The following is a 23,659-nucleotide window of genomic DNA, read 5'->3' as shown; positions in this document are numbered from 1 at the left end:
AGTGCAATGGGCTACCTTGGGAGGTAGTGAGTTCTCTGTTAGTCTTTAAGTACAATCTGACCACTCGTCAGAGATACTACAGTCAGGGAAGATTCTTGCTTCTTAGAATATCATAAACAAAACTGAAAAGCTTATGGAAGTGAATGTTGAAAACCAAAAACAAATTAATTAATTTAAAAAATAATATTATAAACACACCATTGTGCTATGTTAATATCCGCTATTACAATAGACAAGCAATGATCAGAGCAAAACATACAGACCTTGGGAGGGGGAGAAAGTGTAACGTAGAAAAGGCAAGTGCCTAGATGCACCTATGCTGTTAACTTGCTCCGGGATCATGATCAATGCACTTCCTTTGTTCAACAGCCCCAAAGGGCAGGAGTAGAGATGGGATAGAAGAAGTTGCATTGAGGTATATTTAGGGTTAAGTTTTAAAAAAAAAACCTTGACCATTAGAGGTATTTCCAAGGGTTACCCCAGATGAGCTGGCACATATCATTTAAAGATGACGGCTTCCCGTTCCTCAAAGAAAACTTTAATGTGAACACACAAGTCCAAGGTGCTTTACCCCATGCAGAGGACACCTCTCTTCCCTCAGTAATCCAGGGGCCCAGTACAAGTGAGGAGCCTCCCACTCAACTATGGGCTGGTCTATAAACCCTGGCAGCAGGGAAAAAGGAAAACCCCTCTGTGCCTGGTCCAAGGTAATGATTCCCTGTGAGCTACCGGCATGTAGGCGGTAGATGGCCAGCCTATGGGTGACTCTGTCCTGGCTGGGAAGTCTGTAGGTGATTAAGGCTCAGGGTGGGTAGCCTCAATGTTGTTGGCTACCCAGAGCATGGTTAAAGCCAAGAGCCAGACAATGGTAGCAATAGCAGCAGAGAAGGGGACTGCAGGTCTGTTCTACTGAAGGCTGGCCAAAAGTTGCCAAAGAAACAAAGGCACTGCAATGAACTCACACCTTCAAGAGTCACTGGGGACTGTGGTTCCTCCCCAGTGATGGCCTTTTGGTAGCACAGGAAGGCAAGTTTCCCACTCCAAGCCTCCCCCAGGATCCACATCCGCATCATCCCTGATCTATGCTGGGATGGGCAGCCCCACCGGGGGCCTGTGGTGCTGGGCAGGACGGGACGTGAGGGCTGGGGATGTCTGCTGGGAAGATCAGTTCCCCGAGGGCTGGTTTTGCCCTGGTGGCCTGGGTGGCTGTGCTGTCATGGCCAGGATCTGCTCTGTGCCTCCTCAGGGGCTCCTCAGTGGCAGTTCTGACAGCTGGGGTGGCAGGGGATTCCATTCAGCCGGCAGCGGCAGCCCCCACTGGTATCCCCAAGGCCCTAATTAGCAGAGGGTAGAGAGAACTTTAGGGAGATGACCACACTAGAAAGGAGGGACAGGAATGAGAAAGGGCATGACAAGGTGGCTTCCTCTCTGCCTACGTCTCAAGTACTCACCTAGGGATGTTGCTGAGACGGGGGCTCTGTACAACACAGCACTTGCTGAAAGCCAGCTGAGTACAGAGCATAGAGACCCCCTCAAGGCCCACCCACTCCAAGGGTCTATCAGTCTTAGAAACACAAGGGCATACCTGCTTCAACGGTTAATCAGACCTGGACTTCCTGGGATATGACTTCTACAAGAGTCATGTGGGCATACCTGGCCTCCCCAGCACTCTCCCCACCAGGTTCCTGGGCCCTCGGAAGCCCCTTTCCCTGCCCCCCCCAGGGCCCAGGACTCACTCCAGGGCCCCAGCGTGGCCCTTTGGTAACCCAGCAGATCTCCGTGTGGCAGACTGTGCAGCGGATCCAGTCACAGCCATCCTTCTTCTGCACCACAATCTGGCACTGAGGGCAGTGCATGGCCTCGCCCTGCTGCAGCATCAGCTACCGGCAATCAGAGTAACAGAGAGTCTGGCTGTTAGCGTCGCCAGATGGCTGAAAACAAAGGCTCCCTCTTCTATGGTGTCACACAAAGTGCCTCTGTCACAATGGCCCTGTGAGGTGAGGTTATATGAGCGCTACCAGAGTCAGAACCAGAAATGCTACTTCCCTCTGAGAAGACACCACAAAATGTGGCCCTGGCTGATTCAGCTGGGGGAAGGGACAGGGTACGTAGAAGGAGGAAGACGATGGACAGACCTCCAGGCAAGATCACCTGACCCCCATGAGCCTCAGATCCTACCACTACGATGCTGGAGCTGGGGAGGTTGCCACAGTTACAGGGGACAGGGTGGGACCACGGCAGGGAGAAATTCATTTGGGGTGAGGGAGAAAGAGAAGGAGAAGGAAGTGCTCTACCTGGCTTCTTAATTTTAATAATTTTAATAATTTTTTAATAATTTTTGCTAAACTAGGAGCTGAGCTCAGTTGTTTCTACCTGTTGAAGAGATACAACCACTAAATTTTGATGCCCTAGGCCAAAGCTCTGATCACACTGCCCTAATTGTGAGTCTGATGATGATGGTCTCCATTTTCCAGATAAGGAAACTGAGGTCCAGAAATGGAATGTGACCTAGCCTGGGTCACACTGAGAGTGAGTGGCAGTGTAGACTAGAAGCCAGCCAAGTCTCCTGATTTCCAGTCCCAGGGGTCTCCACTAGGCTGCCAGCAGTTCCACTGCCCACAGAAGGCACAGGCACCCACAGCTCCACCTTCGACCGACTAGTCCCATCCAGCTCTTCGTCTGGAAATGAGGGTAGTGGACAATTCTAGCACTTCTCCCCTCGCTGGCCTGGTCTTCCCCATCCGTCTCACTGCCAGGTTCATGGCCATCCTTCACCGCTCAGATCATAACCACTTCCTCTAGGAAGGCTTCCCTGATTCCTCCCAGCTGGAAGTGATCCCTTCTTCCTTAAGCTTCTCAGGCCTCTCTGAATGACCTAGGCCTCTATCACAAAGCCTAACTGGTATTCTAATTATTTATGTACATAATTCATTCTCCTCTATTTGATTTCATACTCATGTAGAACAAGGATTATAACTCTCTATCTTTCTTGGCTCCAAGCACAGGACCTCACACAAAGCTTCATAAGACTGCAGGATTTAAAGCTAGAAGAAGCCTCAGCTCTCAAGAGGCAGCTGGGTGATACAGTGGGCAGAGTGTTAGATCTAATCAGAAAGTCCCGAGTTCAAATTCAGCCTCAGACACTTGTTAGTTGTGTGACCATGGGCAAGTCACTTAACCACCATCTGCCTTAATTTCCTCATCTGTAAAATGAGGATAGTAACAGCACCTTCCTCCCAGGGTTATTGTGAGGATTAAATGAGATAATATTTGTAAAGCGCTTGATAAACACTTGAAGTGCTGTTAAATGTCAGCTATTATTATCATCCAGTCCAACCATCTCATTTTAGAGATGGGGAAAGTGAGGCTCAGAAAGGAGAAGCAAATTGTCCAAGATCAGACAGATTGTGTAAAATCCCATGCTAACAGAGTTATCTTTAGAACCCAAGTCTTTTGACTCTAAATACAGTGCCCTCTCCCCTATGTCACCTATGTTTTTAATGAATTAATTTTAATTCCTACCTCCCCTCCTTTGCTCATGCTATTCCTCTCACCAGTTTTACTAGCCCCAGCTCCCTAGTTTTTCATATATTGGAATACCAGAGCTCAAGCCCTGCCTATGATGTGAACATGGTGCAAATCATTTAATTTCTCTGAACCTTACTTTTCTCATCTATAAAATGAGGATCCTTGCACTACCCACCCCACAAGGCAGTTGTGAGGATAGTGCTTTGTAAGCCTTAAAGCACTTTCAGAAATGTGAGCCTTAATTGTTATTACCCAGAGCCTACCCACCCTCCAAGGCCGAGTTCAAATTCCATTTCTTCCCTGAATGGAATCATTGCATTTTAGAACCAGAAAGGACTTTGGGGACCATTGAGTCTAACCCCTCTCCTGCTACAGATAGAAAAACTGGCCTGGACAGGGGAAGGGACTAGGACTGAGGGGAAGATTCTTAGAATGTCAGAAACATCAGAGCTGGGAGAGGCCTTAAGAGATAAGCTACGCTGGGCCCATCTACCCCCTCACCTTGAGCATCTCTGTGGTCTGCCGGGCAGCTACATCATTCTGCGCCCTCAGGGCGAGGTCATCCTGGTACTCCTTACAGTTCATGTTCTCATGAATGGCCTGTGGGTGGAGGGGAGCGTCGGATCAGAGTGTGCCCCTGGAAGCTGGCCGCTCCTTCTTCTAGTCTGACATCCTAGCTCTCAGGCCTCCGAAAGACATTCTGCTGAGTAGGAAAAGCCCTGGGGCCGGGACGCGCCCCTAGCTGTAACCCGTATGCTGTGGCCAGTCGGACACCTCCAGTGGCCCAGCTCCCACCAGCGGCTCTTTTTTCAGATCTCTTCCCCCAACTTCCTCAGTCAGTTCATTCCTCAAGGGCCCTGGGCTTCCCCAGCCATGATGTACAACTTCTCAGGCTTATTAACCAAGGGTTATTAAGCTTTTTGTGTATCATGGACTCCATTTGGGCAGTCTGGTGAAGCCTTTCTCAGAATGTTGTTAAATACATAAAATAAAATCCCACAGGATTACAAGGAAACAAATTATTTTGAAATAGTTACCAAGATATTTTCAAAACAAGGTCACAGCGCCCAGGTTGAGAACCCCTGCCCTAGAGCTCTGCTGGTGGCATTGTTTCACTTTGATACCAGCTAACAGAACCACTTGTCTTGCTGGCTCCTACCGTAAATGCCCCATCTGTATTTGTCATGGTAAACTATGGGGCCTCGGCTTCCTCTGGGCCAAGGCCCTAGGCCTCACTTCATCCTGTCCCTCTGCCCTCCCTCCCCTTAACTCTGGGCTTCAGCTCCTCCAATTACGAAATGGATTCTGGTTACATGAAGATGAAGCTTCTGATCTTCCCTGAGTAGGAAACAGGCTTAGCTTTTTTTTCCTTTCCCACTCCCCAAACACAGGAGGGATGAACTGGGCAATCTAGCCTCCCTTTAACAGTCTCCTGAATGGGTACGGGCAGGGGAGGTGGTTGGCAGGCATCAGGGCAGGATTGGGTCTGGGGATGTTGGAGGTTGGGTGTGTTGGGTTGAAAGATCGTCTGACCCCTCCCAGGCTGGACGTGGGATGTGGGGGTGGGGTTGGGATCCTGACCTTGCAGAGCAGACAGTTAATGTGCCCACACACAGGACAAGTGAACTCGTTGACATCATCCTCAAAGAAGCACCAGCCTCGGCAGTCATTGGTCTTACAGTGATAGCTGAAGGCACTTCTGTTCTCGGCAATGGAGATGCCCAGGTCCAGGAAACGCTGATAGTCCTCCGGGCTCAGGAGCTGCCATCACAACTTACCCTCATTGGGGGGACCGCCTGCCCCGGACACCTTCTCTCTGCCTCTTCCTAGCATCCTCTCGACAGTCACCCATCCAGGAAGCCCTCCCAGATTAACTCCACCCACCTCTGAGGTCTCCATTAATCTGTAACTTGACATTTCAATGCTGTCCCAAAGGCTTCCTCAGGAGAAAGGGCATCCCCATCCTGGGAGCTCTTCCAGTGAAGGCTGGATGGCTACTTGTCAAGAATATCGTAAGAATCACAGGAACACAGATTTAGGGCTGGAAGGAACCTTAAAAGGCCATCTAACTTGACCCTCCGTCCCCACTTTACAGATGACAAAACTGAAGCCCAGAGAATTGAAGTGATTTACTCAAATAGTAGGCAGCAGAGCCAGAATTTAAGTAAGCCTAGGTCTTAAATCCATTCCAAATCCACGGCTCCTTTCACCGTATACCTAGCAGAAAGCCTTCTACAGTTAGACTCTGGACATTAGCTCCTGACTAAATGATCTCTGAGTTCCCTTCAGGCTCTGAGATTCTAGAATTCTATAATACTCGGTTGAATTACTAGCCTAGGATACCTTCCTTCTCCTCTGTGAGTATTATTCATTCAAGACCCAGCTTGGGATATCCCTCCTCCAGGGAGTCATCCCTGACCACTTGTTTCCAGTGACTTCTCCTCCCCCTGAGGTCCCACAGCCCTGACTATGACTCATACACCTTTAGCCCTTAACTGGACTCTGTCCTCCTGTGTGTGTCTTGTCTCCCCAGCAAGACCACGAGCTCCCTGAGGACAAGGGAGAGGTCTAGGTCTTTGCTCTCTGTCTCTATTCAGGGCTCTAATCACAACTAATGATCAGGCACTAGTACCACAGGTAATAAAAAAATAATAAAGATAGTTAACATTTCTATAAGGCTAACTACATGCCAGGCACTGTGCTAAGCACTTTACAAATATTATCTCATTTGATCCTTACAAAAATGCTGAGAGGCAAATGCTATTATTATCCTTATTTTACAGGTGAGGAAGCTGAGGCACAGAGGTTAAGTGACTTGCCCAAGGCCACACAGCTAGTGTCTGAGGTTGGATTTGAACTCAGGCTTTCCGGACTCCAGACCTGGTGCTCTATCTATTGCACCACCAGCTGCCACAGAGAGAGGCTGTGAGTTCCCCACAGTCCCTGGTCCCTCCCTCATCTTCAGCTCTCGAGGTGCCCCCCACACCAGACCTTACCGCTCTGATCTCTCGCTCCTGCAGCTTCCCTGGGCAGGAGTAAGTGTCATCAATGTAGGGGCACGACACCTCAGCCTCCTGGCTATTCAGGATTGTGCCCTGAAGGCAGTCCCTGGCAAAGGCGGGCAAGAGGAGAAAAGGAGATAAGGAGAGGAGGAGGGACCAGGTTGGCCCTGGAAGTTTAAAGGAAGGCAGTGTGGTCTAGGAGAAAGTCTTCTGCAGTTAGACTCTGGACACCTGGGGCAAATCCCTGATCTGAGGAGTCATGACAAGACAATTAATTAGTGCTTATCAGGACAAAACCAATAATAGTGATAATAACAGTTAAACATACAGCCCATTTAGGTTGGAAAGTACGTTAGAAATATCTCTGATCCTCACGGTCACTCAGGGAGATAGGCACTGTTATTATTCCCAATTCACAGATGAGAAAATTGAGGCCTAGGAAGGTTAAGAGACCTGCCAAGGATTATATAGTGTCAGAGGCAGAATTCAAACCCTTGTCACTACACTATATTACTAAGCCTCAGTGCTCACATCAGTAAAATGGGGATAATACTTGAAACATCTACCTCACCCAATTGTTATGGAGAGAGCACTTTGTAAACTCAAGGTTCTACAGCAATGTGAGTTGTTATTATTGTTATTATAAGGCACTCGGGATGTTTAGCCTGTAGAAGAGAAAATTTAAGCAGACTATGACTTGCTGTCTTCCAACTGCTTCAATCTAGAACGAAGAACCAGAGGGGATGGGAGGGAAAGTTACAGGGTAAGAAGTGTGGGGTTTGATATAAATGAACACTTCCTACTAATTAGAGTAGGAGACTTCCTCTCTAAGTAGTGAGCTCCCCATCAATAGAGGTGTGAGAGTGTGGCCTACATGACCACTTGTCAAGGATGTTGTAGGAGGGGTTCCTGCTCAGGCACCAGTGACTCTGGGTCACCTTGGGTCCCTTCTCCCTGAGATTCTGGGATTCTGGGAACCAGGGCAGAGTAGTGCCATCCCACCCCCACACTCTGCTCCAACCCCTCAGGCTTCTGGACTCCACTGGGGGACAGCCCTCTTCCTCCCAGCCCCAGGCCCGGGCTTGGCCATCAGCAGGGCATGGAGCAGGGCAGGGGCGAGGGAGTCAGGCCGTACTTGCAGAAGGAGTGAAGGCACTCTCGCAGGACAACTCCCTCGCCAGGCCCCAGGGACAAGTAGCAGATGGGGCACTCCACGGCCTCCGTGCTCAGCACCAAGCTCCGCTGGTCCAGCTGCAGGAGCTGAAGGTAGTTTCCCTCCTGCTGCTTCTGCTTCCTCTGAGCAAATGAGAGAAAGGAGTCATATCGAGAGAGAGCTAAGGTTCCTGGGAAGGAGCAGGATCACCTGGGAGTCAGCATGGGTTCATTGTGCATCAGTCAGATAGGAATAGCCTCATTTCATTGTCATTTAACTAAGTTTTTTATTGATATCTTTTGTTCTTAGGCAGCCTACATTTTCCCTTAACATCCCACTCCCTCTCCCTTCCCAGACTAATTTCTATTGTCAGGATTATAAGACTGCTAGACAAAGAAGACTTGGGAATAGAGAAAATCAGACCAGGAGGCCAAAGAGAGAGCTTTGGAAAGATACTCCACCTACGCAAATATTTATAGCAGCACTTTTTGTGACAACAAAGAACCAGAAGGAAGGTGAGTGCCCAAGGACTGGAGGATGGCTGAACAAATCATGGTACATGGATGTGATGGAATATTATTGCCCTATGAGGAGTGATGGCTATGAAGGATGCAGAGGGACTCGGGAAAGCTGGTATGAACTGCTACAGAGCAAACATCTCCATCACAACTACAACAATGCAAATAGAAAGAGTGGCATTGAAATAATCAAAACTAAATGCCATGAAACAATTTTGATAACCAAGCTCGGCCCCTGGCCACAGCACCCACCCCTCTTGTTTGCAGAGGTGGGGCACTATGGGTAAGGAATACTCCACACAATATCAGACATTTCCGATGGGTTCATTAGTTTTGATGAAATTTCCCTCCTCTTTCTTATTGTTTATTATAAGAGATGACTATCTGGAAAGGGGTGTAGGATAGGGCTGTTTTGGGAAACGTAGGCAACATAAAAACAAAAGATATCAACTCAATTATTTTAAAAAAATAAAACAATCTACACAAAGACCACAATAACATAATGAAAAATATCTGCAAAATGACATAACATGTTGGTGATGTGAAAACAAAAGATCAATATAAATTGATTAAAAAAACCCACAACTATGTAACAGTTCATATATTTATATGAACATATATATACATATATATATGTAGAAAGAGAGAGAGAGAGAGAGAGAGAGAGAGTCCTTTTTGTTGTTCTTTGTATACTGAAAGGTTCACTCTTTGGTGATTAAGCTCAGAACAACAACGAAAAAAAAGTTTAAAGACATTAGAACTCTGAGAAATTCAGCAACCAATCTTAATTCAGAAGGAGAGGTGGGCAAACAGGTCCCTGCTTCCTCTCCTTGGACAAGTGCAGGGCTATGGATATGAAATGAGGCAAAGCCACTGTATGCCAGTTTGTTTTACTTAATCAGCTATAAGTGAAGATTCTCTGAGGGCTAGTGACATTGAGAAGTAACAGTGATGTTTGTAAAAAAGCATAAATAAAATATTTTTCTTAAAGAAATACAGAATGTCAGAGCTTGATGGGATCTTAGACCCTTTAACCCTTTTTCTTACACATGAGGAAAAGGGGGCTGAGAAAATGAAAGTGGTTTACCCACGGTCACATAGGAGCCTCTGTAATTCCAAGGACTCAAATCCCAATGCAGGGGGCTTACAAACTATAGCCCAAGCACTAAATCAAGCTATTTGCCTGTTTTTGTACATGTTCTTACTTTTGAATTGGCTTCTGTATTTTTAAATACAATAAAACTTTATTTAAAAATCGCAGATAGTACAAAACCAGGTGTTAGGTTGGATTTGGCCCCCAGACTATAGTTTGCTGAGGACCCCTGCCCTAATGTCCTAACTTCTTGTCCAGGATTCTTCCTATTTTCCCCACCCAAGTCCTATACTTGGACTTTCAGTTCAAAAAACCAACTGCACGGACAGCTAGGTGGTGCAGTGGATAGAGCTCTGGCCTGGGAGTCAGGAGGACCTGAGTTCAAATATGGCCTCAGACACTTGACACTTACTAGCTGTGTGACCCTGGGCAAGTCACTTAACCCCGATTGCCTCACACAAAACAAAACAAAACAAAACAAAACTGCACTTGCCCAGAATGGGGAAGATCTGGCCACCTAGAAATATATGTGAAAAAAACTGAGGGTTTGGGTTGACCACAAGCTCCAACAATATGAGTCAGTATTATGATGTACTAGTCAGGCTGTATTAAGAGAAGTACAGTGTACAGACAGAATATGCTACATTGCTACATTCAGGGCATGATCTAGACTAGAACTCAGGTCTCCTGGTGCCCATTCCTGAGGCAGCTTTTTTGAGGGTCAGGCTCAGAAGGCAGCCTTCGTTGTGAAGAATGTGTAAAACAAACAAGTCCACAAGTCTCAGCCTACGGCCAGCCAGGCTTAGGACCCAATGACTTCTCAATCCACCCTGATTTCTTTTACGCAGAGTGCCTTGTGTTATGGTCAGAGCAAGAAGGGCCTGGAGAAATCTCCTTGGTGTGGGATAGATCTGCTTCTGAGGGGCTCGAAAGAGGGGAACAGAGGGACTGACAGCCTGGACATTCCCAGAGGACTCTGGGGTCCTCCCTGACCTACCAGGTGGTACTGCCGCAGGGCATCTTCCTCATTCTGCAACCGGGCCTGCTCCTCTTCATCCGGCTGGTGGGAGCTGGGCACCTGGTAACCTTCAGGTCTAGCCTCACAGCACATCTCACAGCCTGGCCTGGTGGGCTTGTTGACAAAAGTGCACCCTGGACATTCCCAGCCAGCCTGGGCAGGAAGAGGGAAGGAGGGTATGATAAAATATTTCTACCCAGTCCAGATTTTGGTGGCTGCTGCTGGATACCAGCCCCCAGGTCATTCTCCCTGCTATCTCAAGGAGTTCAGCACCTGGCCCACATGACCTGCTCTTCAACTCCCACCCTTATACTAGGGGATTTCAACATCCATATTTTTTAACCTCCCAATACCTCGGTCCTCTCAGTTCCCACAACCTACAGCTTACTCCACTCCAGCCACAAAGGGATGGTCATACACTCAGTCCACCATTACCCGCAAGTGACCACAGTTTTCTAACATTCCATCTCTCCAACCCTCCTAAATCAATCCTCTACCCCTCCATCAGACCTCCACTTCCTCCAACCCCTCAGGGCTTACTCGAGCCATTGTTACCGCTGCACTGAACTCTCTTCCCTCCCTTTTCAGTCAATTCTCCTGTATTGTGCTCTATTCTCTAATCCCTTCTCTTTATGACTGTTCATCCCTTGCTAAACCTCAACCCTAGCTAGATTACTCCCCACTCTACTCAGTGCCTGGCACATAGTAAGCCTTAGTAAATGCTAATTTCTTCCCTTCCTGAATGGAAATCCAGAAGTCCACAGGCTGGTGATTGGGTACATTATAAATTCATGTTACCCAACTGAGCCCTCACTGTACTGTCTCAAGGAAATGTAATTCTCTGATTCTTCCCTAACTGATTCCCGGTCTCACTCCCCCAAAAGTTATTCCAAACCTTCTCTCATCAAGACTCCCACACCTCCCTCATCCCTCTCCCTCTCAGCTAAGGGCGTTGCTTCTTGCTTAATTTTTAAATTTCTTTTATTTTGAACTTAGACACCAAAAAAAAAAAAAAAGCATTTTCACATACACAGCAGATCACAAAGACTGTTTATGAAACCATGATCTCTATTTCAAAGTATTTTTAAAGTATATAATAAATTCCACATATTACTTTTAGAACTATCCTTGTCTGGGTTTCTTTCTGAACATCTGAATTTTGATGTCTTCTATGCATTTTAGAAAAGGTTTCGATGGTCCGAATTTTGGGGGACATCAGCATTGCTAACCATCTTCTATCTCTCCACCCCCATTTTAAAAACCGAAAGAAAAAAAAACCTTAAGATAAATAAGCATTGTCAAGCAAAATGAATACACACAGATACCGGGACCAAAAATGTGTCTCTTTCTGTACCTTGAGTCCATCACTGTTCTTTTAGGAGGTAGGTTAAATGCTTCATCATAGGTCCTCTGGAGATAGTGTGGGTCATTGTATTGATCAGAGTTCTTAAGTTTTTCAAAGTTGTTTTTCTTTACAATGTGTTGTTCTTGTAAACACTGTTATCTTGGTTCTGCTCACTTGATTCTACAATGGGTCATGCTAGTCAACATTCCCTATGAACCCCTTGTCATTTCGTACAGAGCAATAATATCCTATCACATTCAGATACAACAAATGTTCAGACATTCTCAAACTGATGGGCACCCTTTAGATTCTAGTTCTTTTCCTTTTAATTCCCCCTTCAGGATCAGGAAGTTTGTTCTGCCCCTCCACCCCCAAATCACCCCCCTTGAATTATGCTTCCTCTTAATGCCTCCTCATTTATTTCCCTGTTAAGTTTAACGTATTTCTACACCAAATCATTTGTGGGCATTCAGTCTTTGTCTATTTCAGATAAAAGTGAGGTTTATCTGATTCCTTTTTCCTCCATCCCTTTCTCCATGTTTGTATGCTCTTCTCACAAACTCAATTCTGAGAAATAGTATGTTCCACCCATTTCTTTTTCCTTTTGTAAGTCTATTTCTTTTACTCTCCCTTGCCCCTCCCCCTTAAAATCCACAGATCAGAACTAATCTACCCTTAGGAGACCTCTGTTTTTTCATTTAATTCCCTCAATATCCTTAGAAGATATTAAGGTTCTGAAAAGACACTTGTTTCTTTTCCTCCTTTGGAATATTATCACAATATCATACACAGCCCCTTCCAAATACTCAAAGAAACACACTTTTTCCAGGTTTCCTCTTGACCTTTGTCATTTGCACTTAAAAGCTCCTACTCAGCCTTGATCTTTTCCTCAGAAATGCTCAAAAATCCTCTATTTCACCAACTATTCATTTTCCCCTCATAGTAATGATACTCTTGGTTGTAAGCTTATATTTTTTGCCTTTTGGAATATTGCAAACCAAGATCTCTAGTTTTTCATAAAATCTTCCAGGTTTTGTGTGGTCCTAACTGTGGTTCCTTGGTACCTGAACTCTCTCTGGATACTTGCAGCATTTTTTTTTTTATATGGGGGGTGGTCCTGGATGTTGGTTATGATAGTCATTCCCAGGACTTTTGGGATTCCTTTCAGGAGGTGACCAGTGGATTCTTCATATCTTCACTTTACCCTCTGGTTCTAATAGATCTGGACAGTTTTCACATGTCCAGGCTTTTCACCCCCATCAAAACATGGTTTTCAGGGAGCCCAATAGTTCTTAAATCTCTCCTTGATTTGTTTTTCAAGTCCAGCTGTTCTTTCATATCAGATATCATTATTTTCTTCTATTAAAACACTTGATTTTATTCTAATAAAAAAGTCCATAATTTCTGTTTGGTATATTCCAGTTTACAAAGAGTCTCTTATTTGGGTAAAGTTTATCATTTTCTCTTCTAAACTATTTATCCTCCTTCCAATTCTTTTTTCCAGAGCTTTTATTCCATTTTTTAATGTCTTGCTTCATTTCTTCTAGCTATTCATGCAGTCCTTGTAGAAGATGATTTTTTTTTTTAATAAACTTGAGTCTGTGCTTGAAGTTGTTATGGAGCCATCTGCTCCTCCTTTTGGGATCTCTAGATTCACAATAATTTTTGATTCAGATTAGTGTCTTCTTTGATTTACTCATTTTTCCATCTTCAGCTCCTGAAAGGAGCTTTGGGCCAGGCTTCACCTCATGCTGTGTTTTTGCGTAGGGTGGTTGTTCTTGTGTTCTGCCTCTTTAGATTCCCTGAGTTCCTGGGCTGACTTCACCTTCCCAGGGTTAAGCACCCCCCTCCCCACCCGCAACCCAGGATCTGTAAGGTTCAGAGTACAGGATCTTCAGGGCCCACTATGGCATCTCAGGACTACATGCTAGGGACCACTCTGGTTGCTACTGTCTCCTAGGGCTTCCAAGGGCTCCTTGGGTTTACAAGCACCCTGGTGGTTGCTGTCTCCAGACACAAAGCCTTGCAAACTATACACATCTTTAGCCCTCCACTGGCTTACTGGACTGGGTTACCAATAGCTGGCAGCCCTCTTTACAAATGCTGAGAGGATGCTTGCTGACTTTTTGTGCAGTTCTAGAGTGGAAGAAATCTCATTGAATTTCTTGATTTAGTCTGGCATGAATTTCAGGTTTTTGCTGGAGTGGATTTGGGGGAGTTAGGCAGCTTGCCTCTCTGTTTAGGCAGCTATTTCGGCCAAAGATCTACCCACCTACTTTCCTGAAAAAATTGAGGCTACTTAATGTGAGCTCTATCTTCTCTCCTCATCTCAAACCCCCTTGATATCATCCCCACACTCTCTTTTTTTTCCTCCAGTTTCTGACAAATGGGTGACCCTTCTTGTCAATGCCAAGCCTTCTACAGCTACCCTTGATCCTATCCCCCTCATCTCCTCCAGTATACTGCATCCTCAATCATCCCCCTTTTCATGAATCATCAACCTCTCCCTATCTACTAATTCCTTTCCTACTTTCAAACATGCTCAACTCCTCAAAAATAGCCTTTAAAAACCTTCACTAGACCATCATCTACCTGAGATACTGTTCTATGTTTTTCCTCCTTTTCTTAGCTAAACTCCTAAAAAAAAACAACTATCTATACCTCTTGCTTGGGTAGCTATGGATAGAGAAAATCCTCTGGAGTTTCATGACATTACTGTCTCCTAGTTCTCTTTTCTACCTATCTACCTATCTCTTTCTACTTTTTGACTCTCCTCAATCTCTTTTTCTGGCTAAGTCATCCATATCAAGTCCCCAACTATGAGTGTTCTCCAAGAATCTGTCTTAGCACCTCTTCTCTTGTTTCTATATATACTCTCCCTCTTGGTGATTTTATCAATTCCCCCTGGGTTTAATTATCACCACTATACAGATGACTCCCAGATCTATATATCCAGCCCCAGTCTCTCCCAATTTCTGAGCTTCAGTCCCAAATCATCAATTGCCTCCTGGACATTTCAAACTGGATGTCTTAGAGATAGCTCAAACTCAACCTGTCCAAAAATGAATTCATTATCTACCCCCACCCCCCAGAAAAATTCCCCTCTTCCAAACTTCTGTCTTATAGAATTCTTCCTTCAAGACACTAATCAGGCACCACCTTCTACATGAAGCATTTTCTGATCCCCCCAAATGCTGGTGCCCTCCCTCTCCAAATATCTTGAATTTAACTGCTTTGTATTTATTCTCTTTATAATTAATCTGTATGTACATAAAGCATTCTACACATACGCTTCCTCATTGTCTCCCCTATTAGAATGTTAAGCTCCCTAAAAGTACATTTTGTTTCAATCTTTGTATTTTTATCTTCAGCACCTAGAAGAGCACCTGGCATGTAGCAGGCACTTAACAATGAGGTTTGATTGACTGATGCTATGAATGGGACTCAGAGGCAGGAAGAGGGTTGGCTTGGTAAGGGGGTTTCAGTGGTGAGGGCCACAGGGCAGGCAGGAGCAGAGTTAATCCCTTACCACAGAGGGATCAGGGGCTGCTTCCACAGTAGAGGGAGCAGTAGTTCCAGTATCCTCAGAGGGGACTTTTTCTTGAGATTCCATGGCTCTGGGCTCTTGTGGACCCCGAGACTGTAGAGCAAGGTCTCTGAAGCCCAAGTCTGCAAAGGAGAAGAGGCATCAGAGACACCCTCACCTGCGCCGCCATCCTCACCGTGGTTTATCCATTTAGTAGCTCATATGATTTTTGCAATTCCCCTGCCCTCTGCCTGAAAAAGGCCTAGGTATTACTGCCTCCATTTTATAAATAAGGAAATAGAGGACCAGAGAGTGGAAGTTACCTACTCAAGGTCACAGGATGGCAGAAAAAGGATTCAAACCTGGGTTTCCTGGCTCCCAACCTATGTATTCTAGCTATATATTATGTGGACAGAACAGAAGATGCCCTTGTGTCTTCCTCCAGCTGTCCCTGGAATCAGTCCCAGAGCCCAGGACTGGCCCCCAGAATTGTTACCTTCTAGAACCCGGAGCTGCCGCTGCCTCTGTAGCTCCTGCTGGCTAAGCTGGGTGTGGTGGGCAGACAGGAGGTACAGGTAAGCCTTGTCGCCATCTTGCCTCACCCCATATGAATGCAGTGTGTCCTGGTCACGCGGCAACCGCTGGCCAATTACCCACCTCTGCAGGCTTGGGTGAAAGCCATAGTCCAGAAAGACCTGGCCAGTGGGGAGAAGAAACAAAAAAAGAGAGGGAAAAAAGGTAGGAAAGGAGAAGAGGAGGAGGAGGAAGAGAGAAGGAAAAAGGGAGGATGGAGGAGAGAAAAAAGAAGCAGGGAGAAAAAGAAAGAGTAGTAAAGGAGGAAAAGGAGAGAGAGGAAAAGAGGGGATAGGAAAGATAGGAGAGGGAAGGAGATAGGAGGGAAAAGAGAGAAAAGGAGATTGGGATGGGGAGGAGAGAGGAAGGAAGAGGATGGGAAAGGGGAGAAGTGGTCAGTGGGGAGTTATATGTTAAGGATAGGTAGGATGAGGAACAGAGATAGGGGAAAAAAGTCATAGTCTTTTGAGTGAATCTATGGCAGAGAAAGAGCTTCCCACCCGCCTTCACTTCTCCCCCCAATCCCCAACCTCACAGTGCTCTTGTGGAGTGGGTCTGGCTGGGTCCAGCCTCAGGTTGAGGAAATGATCCAGTCTGGCTACAGTGACCAAGCCCATTCTGGTTCCTTGAAAACCAATTCTACCAAACCCAGCCCTGGCCACTAGCCCCAGCTCTTCATACCATATCTTTCAGAGAAGCCACTGTCATGTTGGGCCGCACCATGAGCCAGATGTGAAGAGTCTGCATCTGAGCATCCTCCACACCCACCCATAACCTGTGGGGAGACAATGCTGTCACTGGGAAGAGAAGTTTGGGCCACACACAGAGAGACATAATATACGATCTCCTCTCTCCCGTAACCCAATCACACACATAGTTACAGCCTACCTTTCTTGGAACAAACAAATACGCACTCAGACACCCAAGGTCACAGATCCCACGGGTACAAGCAGCTGGCTGCCCAGGGGAGAGCCCTGGGCTGGGAGGTAGAATGCTAGGGTTGAGTCCTGTTTCTGCCCCATTAGCTGTGTGACCTTGGGCAAGTTATCTGACCTCTCTTAACCTTTCTAGAGGCTGCCTCCCTTATGGGCCACTGGGAAGATAGAATGTTTAGGTTCTTTACCTAAGGTGTGCACAAAAGTACGGTATTATAGAAAGGCATCATTCTTGTTAAAAGTCACATGGTTCATCCCATGTGGGGCCTCATCCCAGCAAGAGTGCTTAATCTCTAAGCACAGCAGACAGATAGACAGACTGACAGATATACTCTCTCTGTCTTCCATTCTCTTTGTCTCTCATTCTCTCTCTCTCTCTTGTTCTCTTTCTCATTCTCTCATATTCTCTCTGTCTCTGTCACTCTCACTCTCTCCTCTAGAGCCCGATTTCCAGTTCCCTCATCTCCATAATCTTGCTTCAGACAGTGTGACTTTTTTTTTGGGAGAAAATAGGGTGGGGGAGGTCTAGAATTCTGATTTTTTTTGTTTTGTTTTTAGGCAATTGGGGTTAGGTGACTTGCCCAGGGTCACACAGCTAGTAAGTATCAAATGTTTGGTCTGAAGCTGGATTTGAACTCAGGTCCTCCTGACTTCAGGGCCAGTGCTCTATCCACTGCGCCACCTAGCTGCCCCTAGAATTCTGATTTTTATTGGTATAAGGTATTTCCCCAATAAGGAAACTTTCTCTACCAATACACAGTCACCTCCTGTGGCACAAATTATATTCTTTACAAAGTTGTTTGGGACACTAAGAGATTAAGCGACTTGACCAGGGTCACACAGCTAGCAGGTAGCAGAAGAGGGGCTTCTACCCAGGTCCTAGTGACTCCAAAAGGGACTTTATATCAACTACATTATGCAGTCTCAATATCCCTACTAAAATATAGTATCCAAATCTGGACCATTTCTCCAAATGAGACCCACCCAGAGATGTAGGACAGAACCACTCACATCACAGCCCAACTGAGAAAGGAAGCTAGCTGCTAAGTTAGGCTGACCCCATCCTTGGTGTCTGTGCTAGAGCAAAGGCAGAGGCGGCCAAGTCTCTGCCCTTTAGGAACTGACAGCCTATTAAGGGAGAGTGACCACAGGCATCCCATCTGGCACAGCACTACAGGGCTCGGACTTCGAAGTCCTCTCTGTCTCCTGAGCTAAAATCAAGCCTACTTCTCAGTATTTTTTTGGGATAAACTCTCCCTGAAGTTTTGTCCCACATTGGTTCCTCCCTTAGGAACAAATAACAAAATCCAAAGCTTTCCTACATTTTTTTTTAACCTAGTTAACTTATTCTAATACTTGCCTGCCTTCCATCCTATCTGAAAGTCAGAACTTATGAGTAGAAGGGACCTTAAAGGATAACAATAATAATAATAATGATAATAGCTAGCATTCTTACATAGCTCTTTAAGGTTTGCAATTTCTTTATAAATATTATCCCATGTTATCCTCACAATAATCTTTGGAGGTAGATGCTATGATTATTCTCATTTTACAGATGAAGAAACTGAGGCAAACAGACTTGCACAGAGTCATGCCGCTAATATCTGAAGCTGAATTTGAACTCAGATCTTCCTGAGCCCAGATTCATCCTCTAACCACTGCACCACCTAGCAACTACTTCTAATCATCTCATCCAAAGCCTTCATCTTACTTATAAAGGCCTTAGATGAGGCCCTAAGAGGTACAGTCATTTGCCCAGGGTCACAGAGACAGTAATTAGAATTCTTTCAGAGATCAATGTACCATCCCCGCCCCCCCAAGACAATCTGACAAGCTCTCCCTTCTGCCCAGTCTACTGTCCAGCACTCACTTGATCTCCTGTTTGGGAGAGACCTCTGATTTAAGCTGCAGTGTCAGCAGAGCCCGATGCTTTGCCAGCCAGGTGGCACAGCTCACTGCCATCTTCTCATCCCCACCTGCCACAGCCCGAGCCAGCTTCAGGGCCATCTCCTCCACTGCAAAGGGAGTGAGGGATGTGGGAGAGAGAGATTGTAAGGCAAAGTATTCATCTGAGGCAGGGAAGTAGGGGAAAGGGTTTTCTGTTCTCTATTCAGAAGCAAGAATGGATCTCCAGAGAGTCCCTGGTTCTCGTAAATCTAAAGCTTGGCCAAGGGCATAGAGGCTTGGCATTTCCACAGGGGCAAAAGTGAACTACATGAGTCTTGGGAAGAGCTAAAGATTAATCCTGACCTCTTCAAACCTCACCCACTTGCGGGGAATAGAAATGGAAGACCTAAACCTGAAAATGTCCCCAGGTTACCCACACAAAGCCCTTCCCAGTTCTCCCAGACCTTAAACCCTCCTCACCTTAAACCATCCTCTACTTCCCAGATAGTTCTTATTTACAAAATCAACAATAACAATAATATTTCCCAATTCTATATTACTTTTACATATAAAAAGGATTTTCTTTCCAACAACCCTATGACGTAGAAAGGGCTGGTATTATTACCCTCATTTTACAGAAGAAAATGAAACTCAGAGAAGGGAAGTAATTTGCCCAAGGTCATACTTCTAGGATGGGGCAGCTAGCTAACAAAGTGGACAGAGCCCTGGAGTCAGGAAGACCTGAGTTCAAATCCCCCCTCAGACATTTACTAGCTGTGTGACCCTGAGCAAGTCACTTAACCCTGTTTGCCTCAGTTCCTCATCTGTAAAATGAGCTGGAAAAGGAAATGGCAAATGACTCTAGTATCTTTGCCAAGAAAACCCCAAATGGGGTCATGAAGAGTCCAACAGGAGTAAAATGACTCAGCAACAACAACATACATCTAGGTAGTGTCAATGCTGGAACTTGAACCCAGGTCTTCCAACTCTGAACCCAATGCTCTACCTTTCTTGGTCTTCTCTTCCATCAGGCTGCACTGTGCCCATCCCACTCAAATCCAATCAGCAGGCTCAGTCTGTAGAGGGACCATCCAGAACCCTTCTTTACCCTAGAAGCCATGGGAGAACCCAAGCGAACAAGAAAGGAAAAGGGAGAGAATTCCCAAACAGAAAAATTCAAAAGTTATTTTCCTTTAGTTTGAGAATAAGTTTCTCAATTTTTGCTTTGAAATGTCCCAGTCATTTTTGATTTTTCCCTCTCTTCCCACATCTAATCGTTAACCAAGCACTTTCTTTTTTTGTTTGTTTTAAAATATTTTTTTTACCAATTATATATAAAAACAATTTTTAACATTCATTTTTTAAAAATTTGAATTCCAAATTATCTCCTTCCCTCCCTACTCTTTGAGAAGTCAAGCATTTTGATATGTTATATACATGTGTTGATACATGTGCAGTCGTACAAAACATATTTCCATATTAGCCACATTGTGAAAAAAAAACAGACAAAAAACCCCCCAAAAATAAAGTTTTTCCTAAAAAGTATGCTTTGACCTACATTCAGATTCTATTAGTTTTTTCTCTGGGAATTGGATAGCATTTTTAATCCTAAGTCCTTTGGAATTGTCTTGGATCATTGTATTGCTGAGAATAGCTAAGTTATTCACAGGTGTTATCGTATGGTATTGCTGTTACTGTATGCACCGTTCTCTGGGTTCTGCTCACTTTGCATCAATTTGTATGAGTCTTTCCAGGTTTTTCTGAAAGCACCCAGCTTGTCATCTCTTATAGCACAATAGTATTCCATCACAATTATATACAACAATTTGTTCAGTCATTCCCCATTGGCATCCCCTCAATTTCCAATTCTTTGCTACCATGAAAAGAGTTGCTATAAATGTTTTTGTATATGTAGGTCCTTTTCCTTTTTTTTTTTAAATTAAATCTCTTTGGGTATAGAACTAGTAGTGATATTGCTAAGTCAGAGTACTCACAGTTTTATAGCCCTTTAGGCATAGTTCTAAATTGCCCTCCAGAATGGCTGAATCAGTTCGACCACTCCAACAGCACATTAGTGTCCCAATTTTCCCACACCCCTTCAAACATTTGTCATTTTTCTTTTCCGGTATATTAGCCAATCTGATAGGTGTGATGTAGTAACTCAGAGTTGTTTTAATTTGCATTTCCTTAATCAATAGAGATTTAGAGTATTTTTTCATATAATTATAGATAGCTTCGATTTCTTCATCTAATAACTGCCCGTTCATATCCTTTCACCATTTATCAACTGGGAAATGACTTGTATTCTTATAAATTTGAATCAGTTCTCTATGTATTTGAGAAATGAGGTCTTCATCAGAGAAACTTGCTATAAATATTTTCCCCTAGTTTTCTGCTTTCCTTCTAATCTTGGCTGCACTGGTTTTGTTTGTGCAAATCCTTTTTAATTTAATGTAATCAAAATTATTTATTTTATATCATAATGCTCTCTATCTCTTGTTTGGTTATAAATTCTTCCCTTATCCATAGATCTGGCAAGTAAACTATTCCATGCTCCCCTGATTTGCTTATAGTATCATCCTTTATGTCTAAATCATTTACCCATTTTCACCTTATCTTGGTATACGGTATGAGATGTTGATCTATACCTAGTTTCTGCCAAATTACTTTCCAGTTTTCCCAGGAGTTTTTGTCAAATAGTGAGTTCTTGCCCCAAAAACTTGGATCTTTGGGTTTATTAAACACTAGATTAGCATGGTCATACTACAGTGTATTGTGTACCTAATCTATTTCACTAATCCATGACTCTATTTCTTAGTCAGTACCAGCTTGTCTTGACGATTACCATAGCCAAGGACTTTCCATTTTATTTCTTCAGTCTCTTTCTCAGTCATCCTCCTCCTTTCTTCTGTACTATCTCTAGGCAAGCCCTGTCTAGCCTCACTGGACTTTGTGAAGGCAATAAGGCTGGACTTTGCACACATTAGGGAGCTTAGTAAATGTTTGATGAACTGAAAAAGTGAAGCAAGGCTATAGAGGGCCCTGGTTATCATATATCTATATTTACACACCATATTTTAGTAGGGATATTGAAACATAGAGCTAGGTTTTTCTCAGATGATAGGGAACCATGAAAGGTCTCAGAAGTGGGGAGGAATGTTGTTGGAGCTATTCACTAGAAAGATAACTCTTGGCCAAGTATATTGGCTAGAACACCCATTTGGAGGTTTTTTATAAAAGTCAAAATGGGTAAATGATTTCGACATAAAGGGTGATACTATAAGCAAATTAGGGGAGCATGGAATAGTTTACTTGCCAGATCTATGGATAAGGGAAGAATTTATAACCAAACAAGAGATAGAGAGCATTATGAGATGTAAAATAAATAACTTTGTGTGCAAAGTCCAGCCTTACTGCCTTCACAAACTCCTCCTCCCCAGCCCTGGGTGATCCAGCTCTCTCTGGACTCCCAGCCTTAGCTCACACTTTCACCTTTGCTTGGAACAGTTTCCATTTGTCAATCCCTTCCCTTCATATCTCAGCTCAGGAGTTACTGTTCCCCAGTATCATCCTACCAGCTCCCCAAGCTGTATATCTCTTAGCATAGATCAGAGTATATCCCCTAAATCTCTGACACATCAACTCTGCACTTGTTGGATGTTTAACAAACCTTTGCAGTTTTCATCTGGATGATGAGTTCTGAGTATTTTTTTAGCTGCAGATTCACCCTTTTAATTCTACTGTACTCTGGCTGGTATTATTTATCTCCTCCGTGCCATTGGCATGCCAGTGGTGAGGGGAGAAAAGCTAACAACAGGCAACTACAAAGCAGGCCCCTTGAATAACAGAATTAATTGGTGATAGTGACACCACCAGTAAATCTGAAAAGGGATGGGGGTAGATGAGGTTAGAGAGACACAGAGAACCCAAATCTATCACAGGAGCACAGGATTTAGAGTTAGAAAGGTGTCCAAAACATAAAATGCCAGAGCTGAAAGGAACCTTAGAACACAGAATGTCAGAAGTTAAAATAAATACATAATGTTAGGGCTGGAAGAGACCTTGGAACACAAAATGTCAGAGCCGAAAAGAATCTTAGAACATAATGTTAGAGGTGGAGGAAACCTTAGACTACAGAACGTCAGGACTGGAAGGAATCTTAGGATACATAACGTCAGGGTTGGAAGAGACCTCAGAACACAGAATTTCAGAGCTCTGAGGAGATAAAATGTCAGAACTGGAAGGGACCTCAGCACAAAGAATGTCTGGGCTGGAAGGGGCCTCAAGAACCTAGAGCTCAGTTCCCTTATTTTATAGTGGGGAAACAGGCCCAAAGGGGGTAATCGTCTGGCCTATCGTTATCAGGGGCCCCCAAGTTTGGGAAGGGGAGGGGCTTGAGAAGAGAAACCCGAAAGTGACCCGGGGCCAGGAAATGAGGGAGAAGGGCCAGGGAGGGGAAGAGGGAATGGAAACTTTCGGCCGTGGGAGGGGGGAGTGGAGAGGCAGGGGAGGGGGGACAGACACCTGGGGAGGCGGAGGCGCTGACCTGGTTGGGGCCAGGTCGGGATGCTGGGCGCTCGCTGCCAGGGCTGCCCCTGGAGGGGGTCGCGGGGCCCTAAGGCAGAGCTGGCTCTCAGTGGACGATTCCTCCCGGCCCCCGGCGGGCAGCGGCGACCCGGATACCTCCCGGACCCTCGTAGGCTCCACTCACCACCCGATCCGGCCCGGCTTGGCTGCGGCCCGAGGAAGGAGGAGAAAAAAGGAGGAAAGAGGAGGAAGGAGGAGGAAGGAGGAGGAAGAAGGAGGAAGGAAGAGGAAGCCCCAAGTAGGGGCAGAGACCGAGGGGCGGGGAACAGGCTAAGTCCAGGGCGCAGAGGGGGCGGGGCTGGGGAGGCGGAGTCACGAATCGGAGAAGCCTCATTGGGTGGGAGAGGCATCCGAGAAATTGACAAGGCCGGCAAAAAGGGGGGAGGGGGGAATGGAGACCTAGCGATGCAGAGAAACGTACAAAGATTAGGACTGCTCGGGATCGGAATAATAATTATATAGTAATAATAATAATATCTTTACAAACTATCCCA

At 45.2% G+C, this 23,659-nt stretch overlaps 1 protein-coding gene across 4 annotated transcripts; it reads right to left on the bottom strand.

Annotated features, from left to right (window-relative positions):
* Nucleotides 1-516: 516 nt before the first annotated feature.
* LOC114046949 (ranBP-type and C3HC4-type zinc finger-containing protein 1-like) lies at nt 517-23,412 on the bottom strand. 4 transcript variants are annotated; one of them, XM_027867589.1, is made up of 13 exons: nt 23,103-23,412; nt 19,585-19,687; nt 18,562-18,706; nt 16,438-16,531; nt 15,680-15,878; nt 15,187-15,326; nt 10,292-10,465; nt 7,666-7,826; nt 6,525-6,636; nt 5,110-5,289; nt 4,030-4,128; nt 1,737-1,880; nt 517-1,334 (listed from the first exon to the last, which is right to left on the bottom strand). In XM_027867589.1, the coding sequence occupies exons 2-13, from the start codon at nt 19,604-19,606 to the stop codon at nt 1,254-1,256; spliced, it is 1,551 nt and encodes a 516-aa protein (XP_027723390.1). In that variant the 5' UTR covers nt 19,607-19,687; nt 23,103-23,412; the 3' UTR covers nt 517-1,253. The 4 variants fall into 4 exon arrangements, with proteins under 4 accessions (XP_027723390.1, XP_027723389.1, XP_027723391.1 ...); XM_027867588.1 differs by having other exon boundaries at nt 23,125-23,412; XM_027867590.1 differs by having other exon boundaries at nt 23,290-23,412.
* Nucleotides 23,413-23,659: the final 247 nt, after the last annotated feature.

This window comes from Vombatus ursinus, unplaced genomic scaffold (genome assembly GCF_900497805.2).
Source record: "Vombatus ursinus unplaced genomic scaffold, bare-nosed wombat genome assembly UNPS02014786.1, whole genome shotgun sequence".
Taxonomy (NCBI): Eukaryota; Metazoa; Chordata; class Mammalia; order Diprotodontia; family Vombatidae; genus Vombatus; species Vombatus ursinus.
Note: the sequence above shows the minus strand (reverse complement) of the source record. Positions and strands in the feature narration are given on the sequence as shown.

Coding starts and splice junctions, on each gene's coding strand:
- LOC114046949 (XM_027867589.1), bottom strand. CDS start 19,606: ATGGAAGAGAAGACCAAGAAAG. Junction 7,827..10,291: donor CCCTGCGGCAGTACCACCTG/GTAGGTCAGGGA, acceptor TCATTTGCTCAG/AGGAAGCAGAAGCAGCAGGA. Junction 1,881..4,029: donor AGACCACAGAGATGCTCAAG/GTGAGGGGGTAG, acceptor GATTGCCGGTAG/CTGATGCTGCAGCAGGGCGA.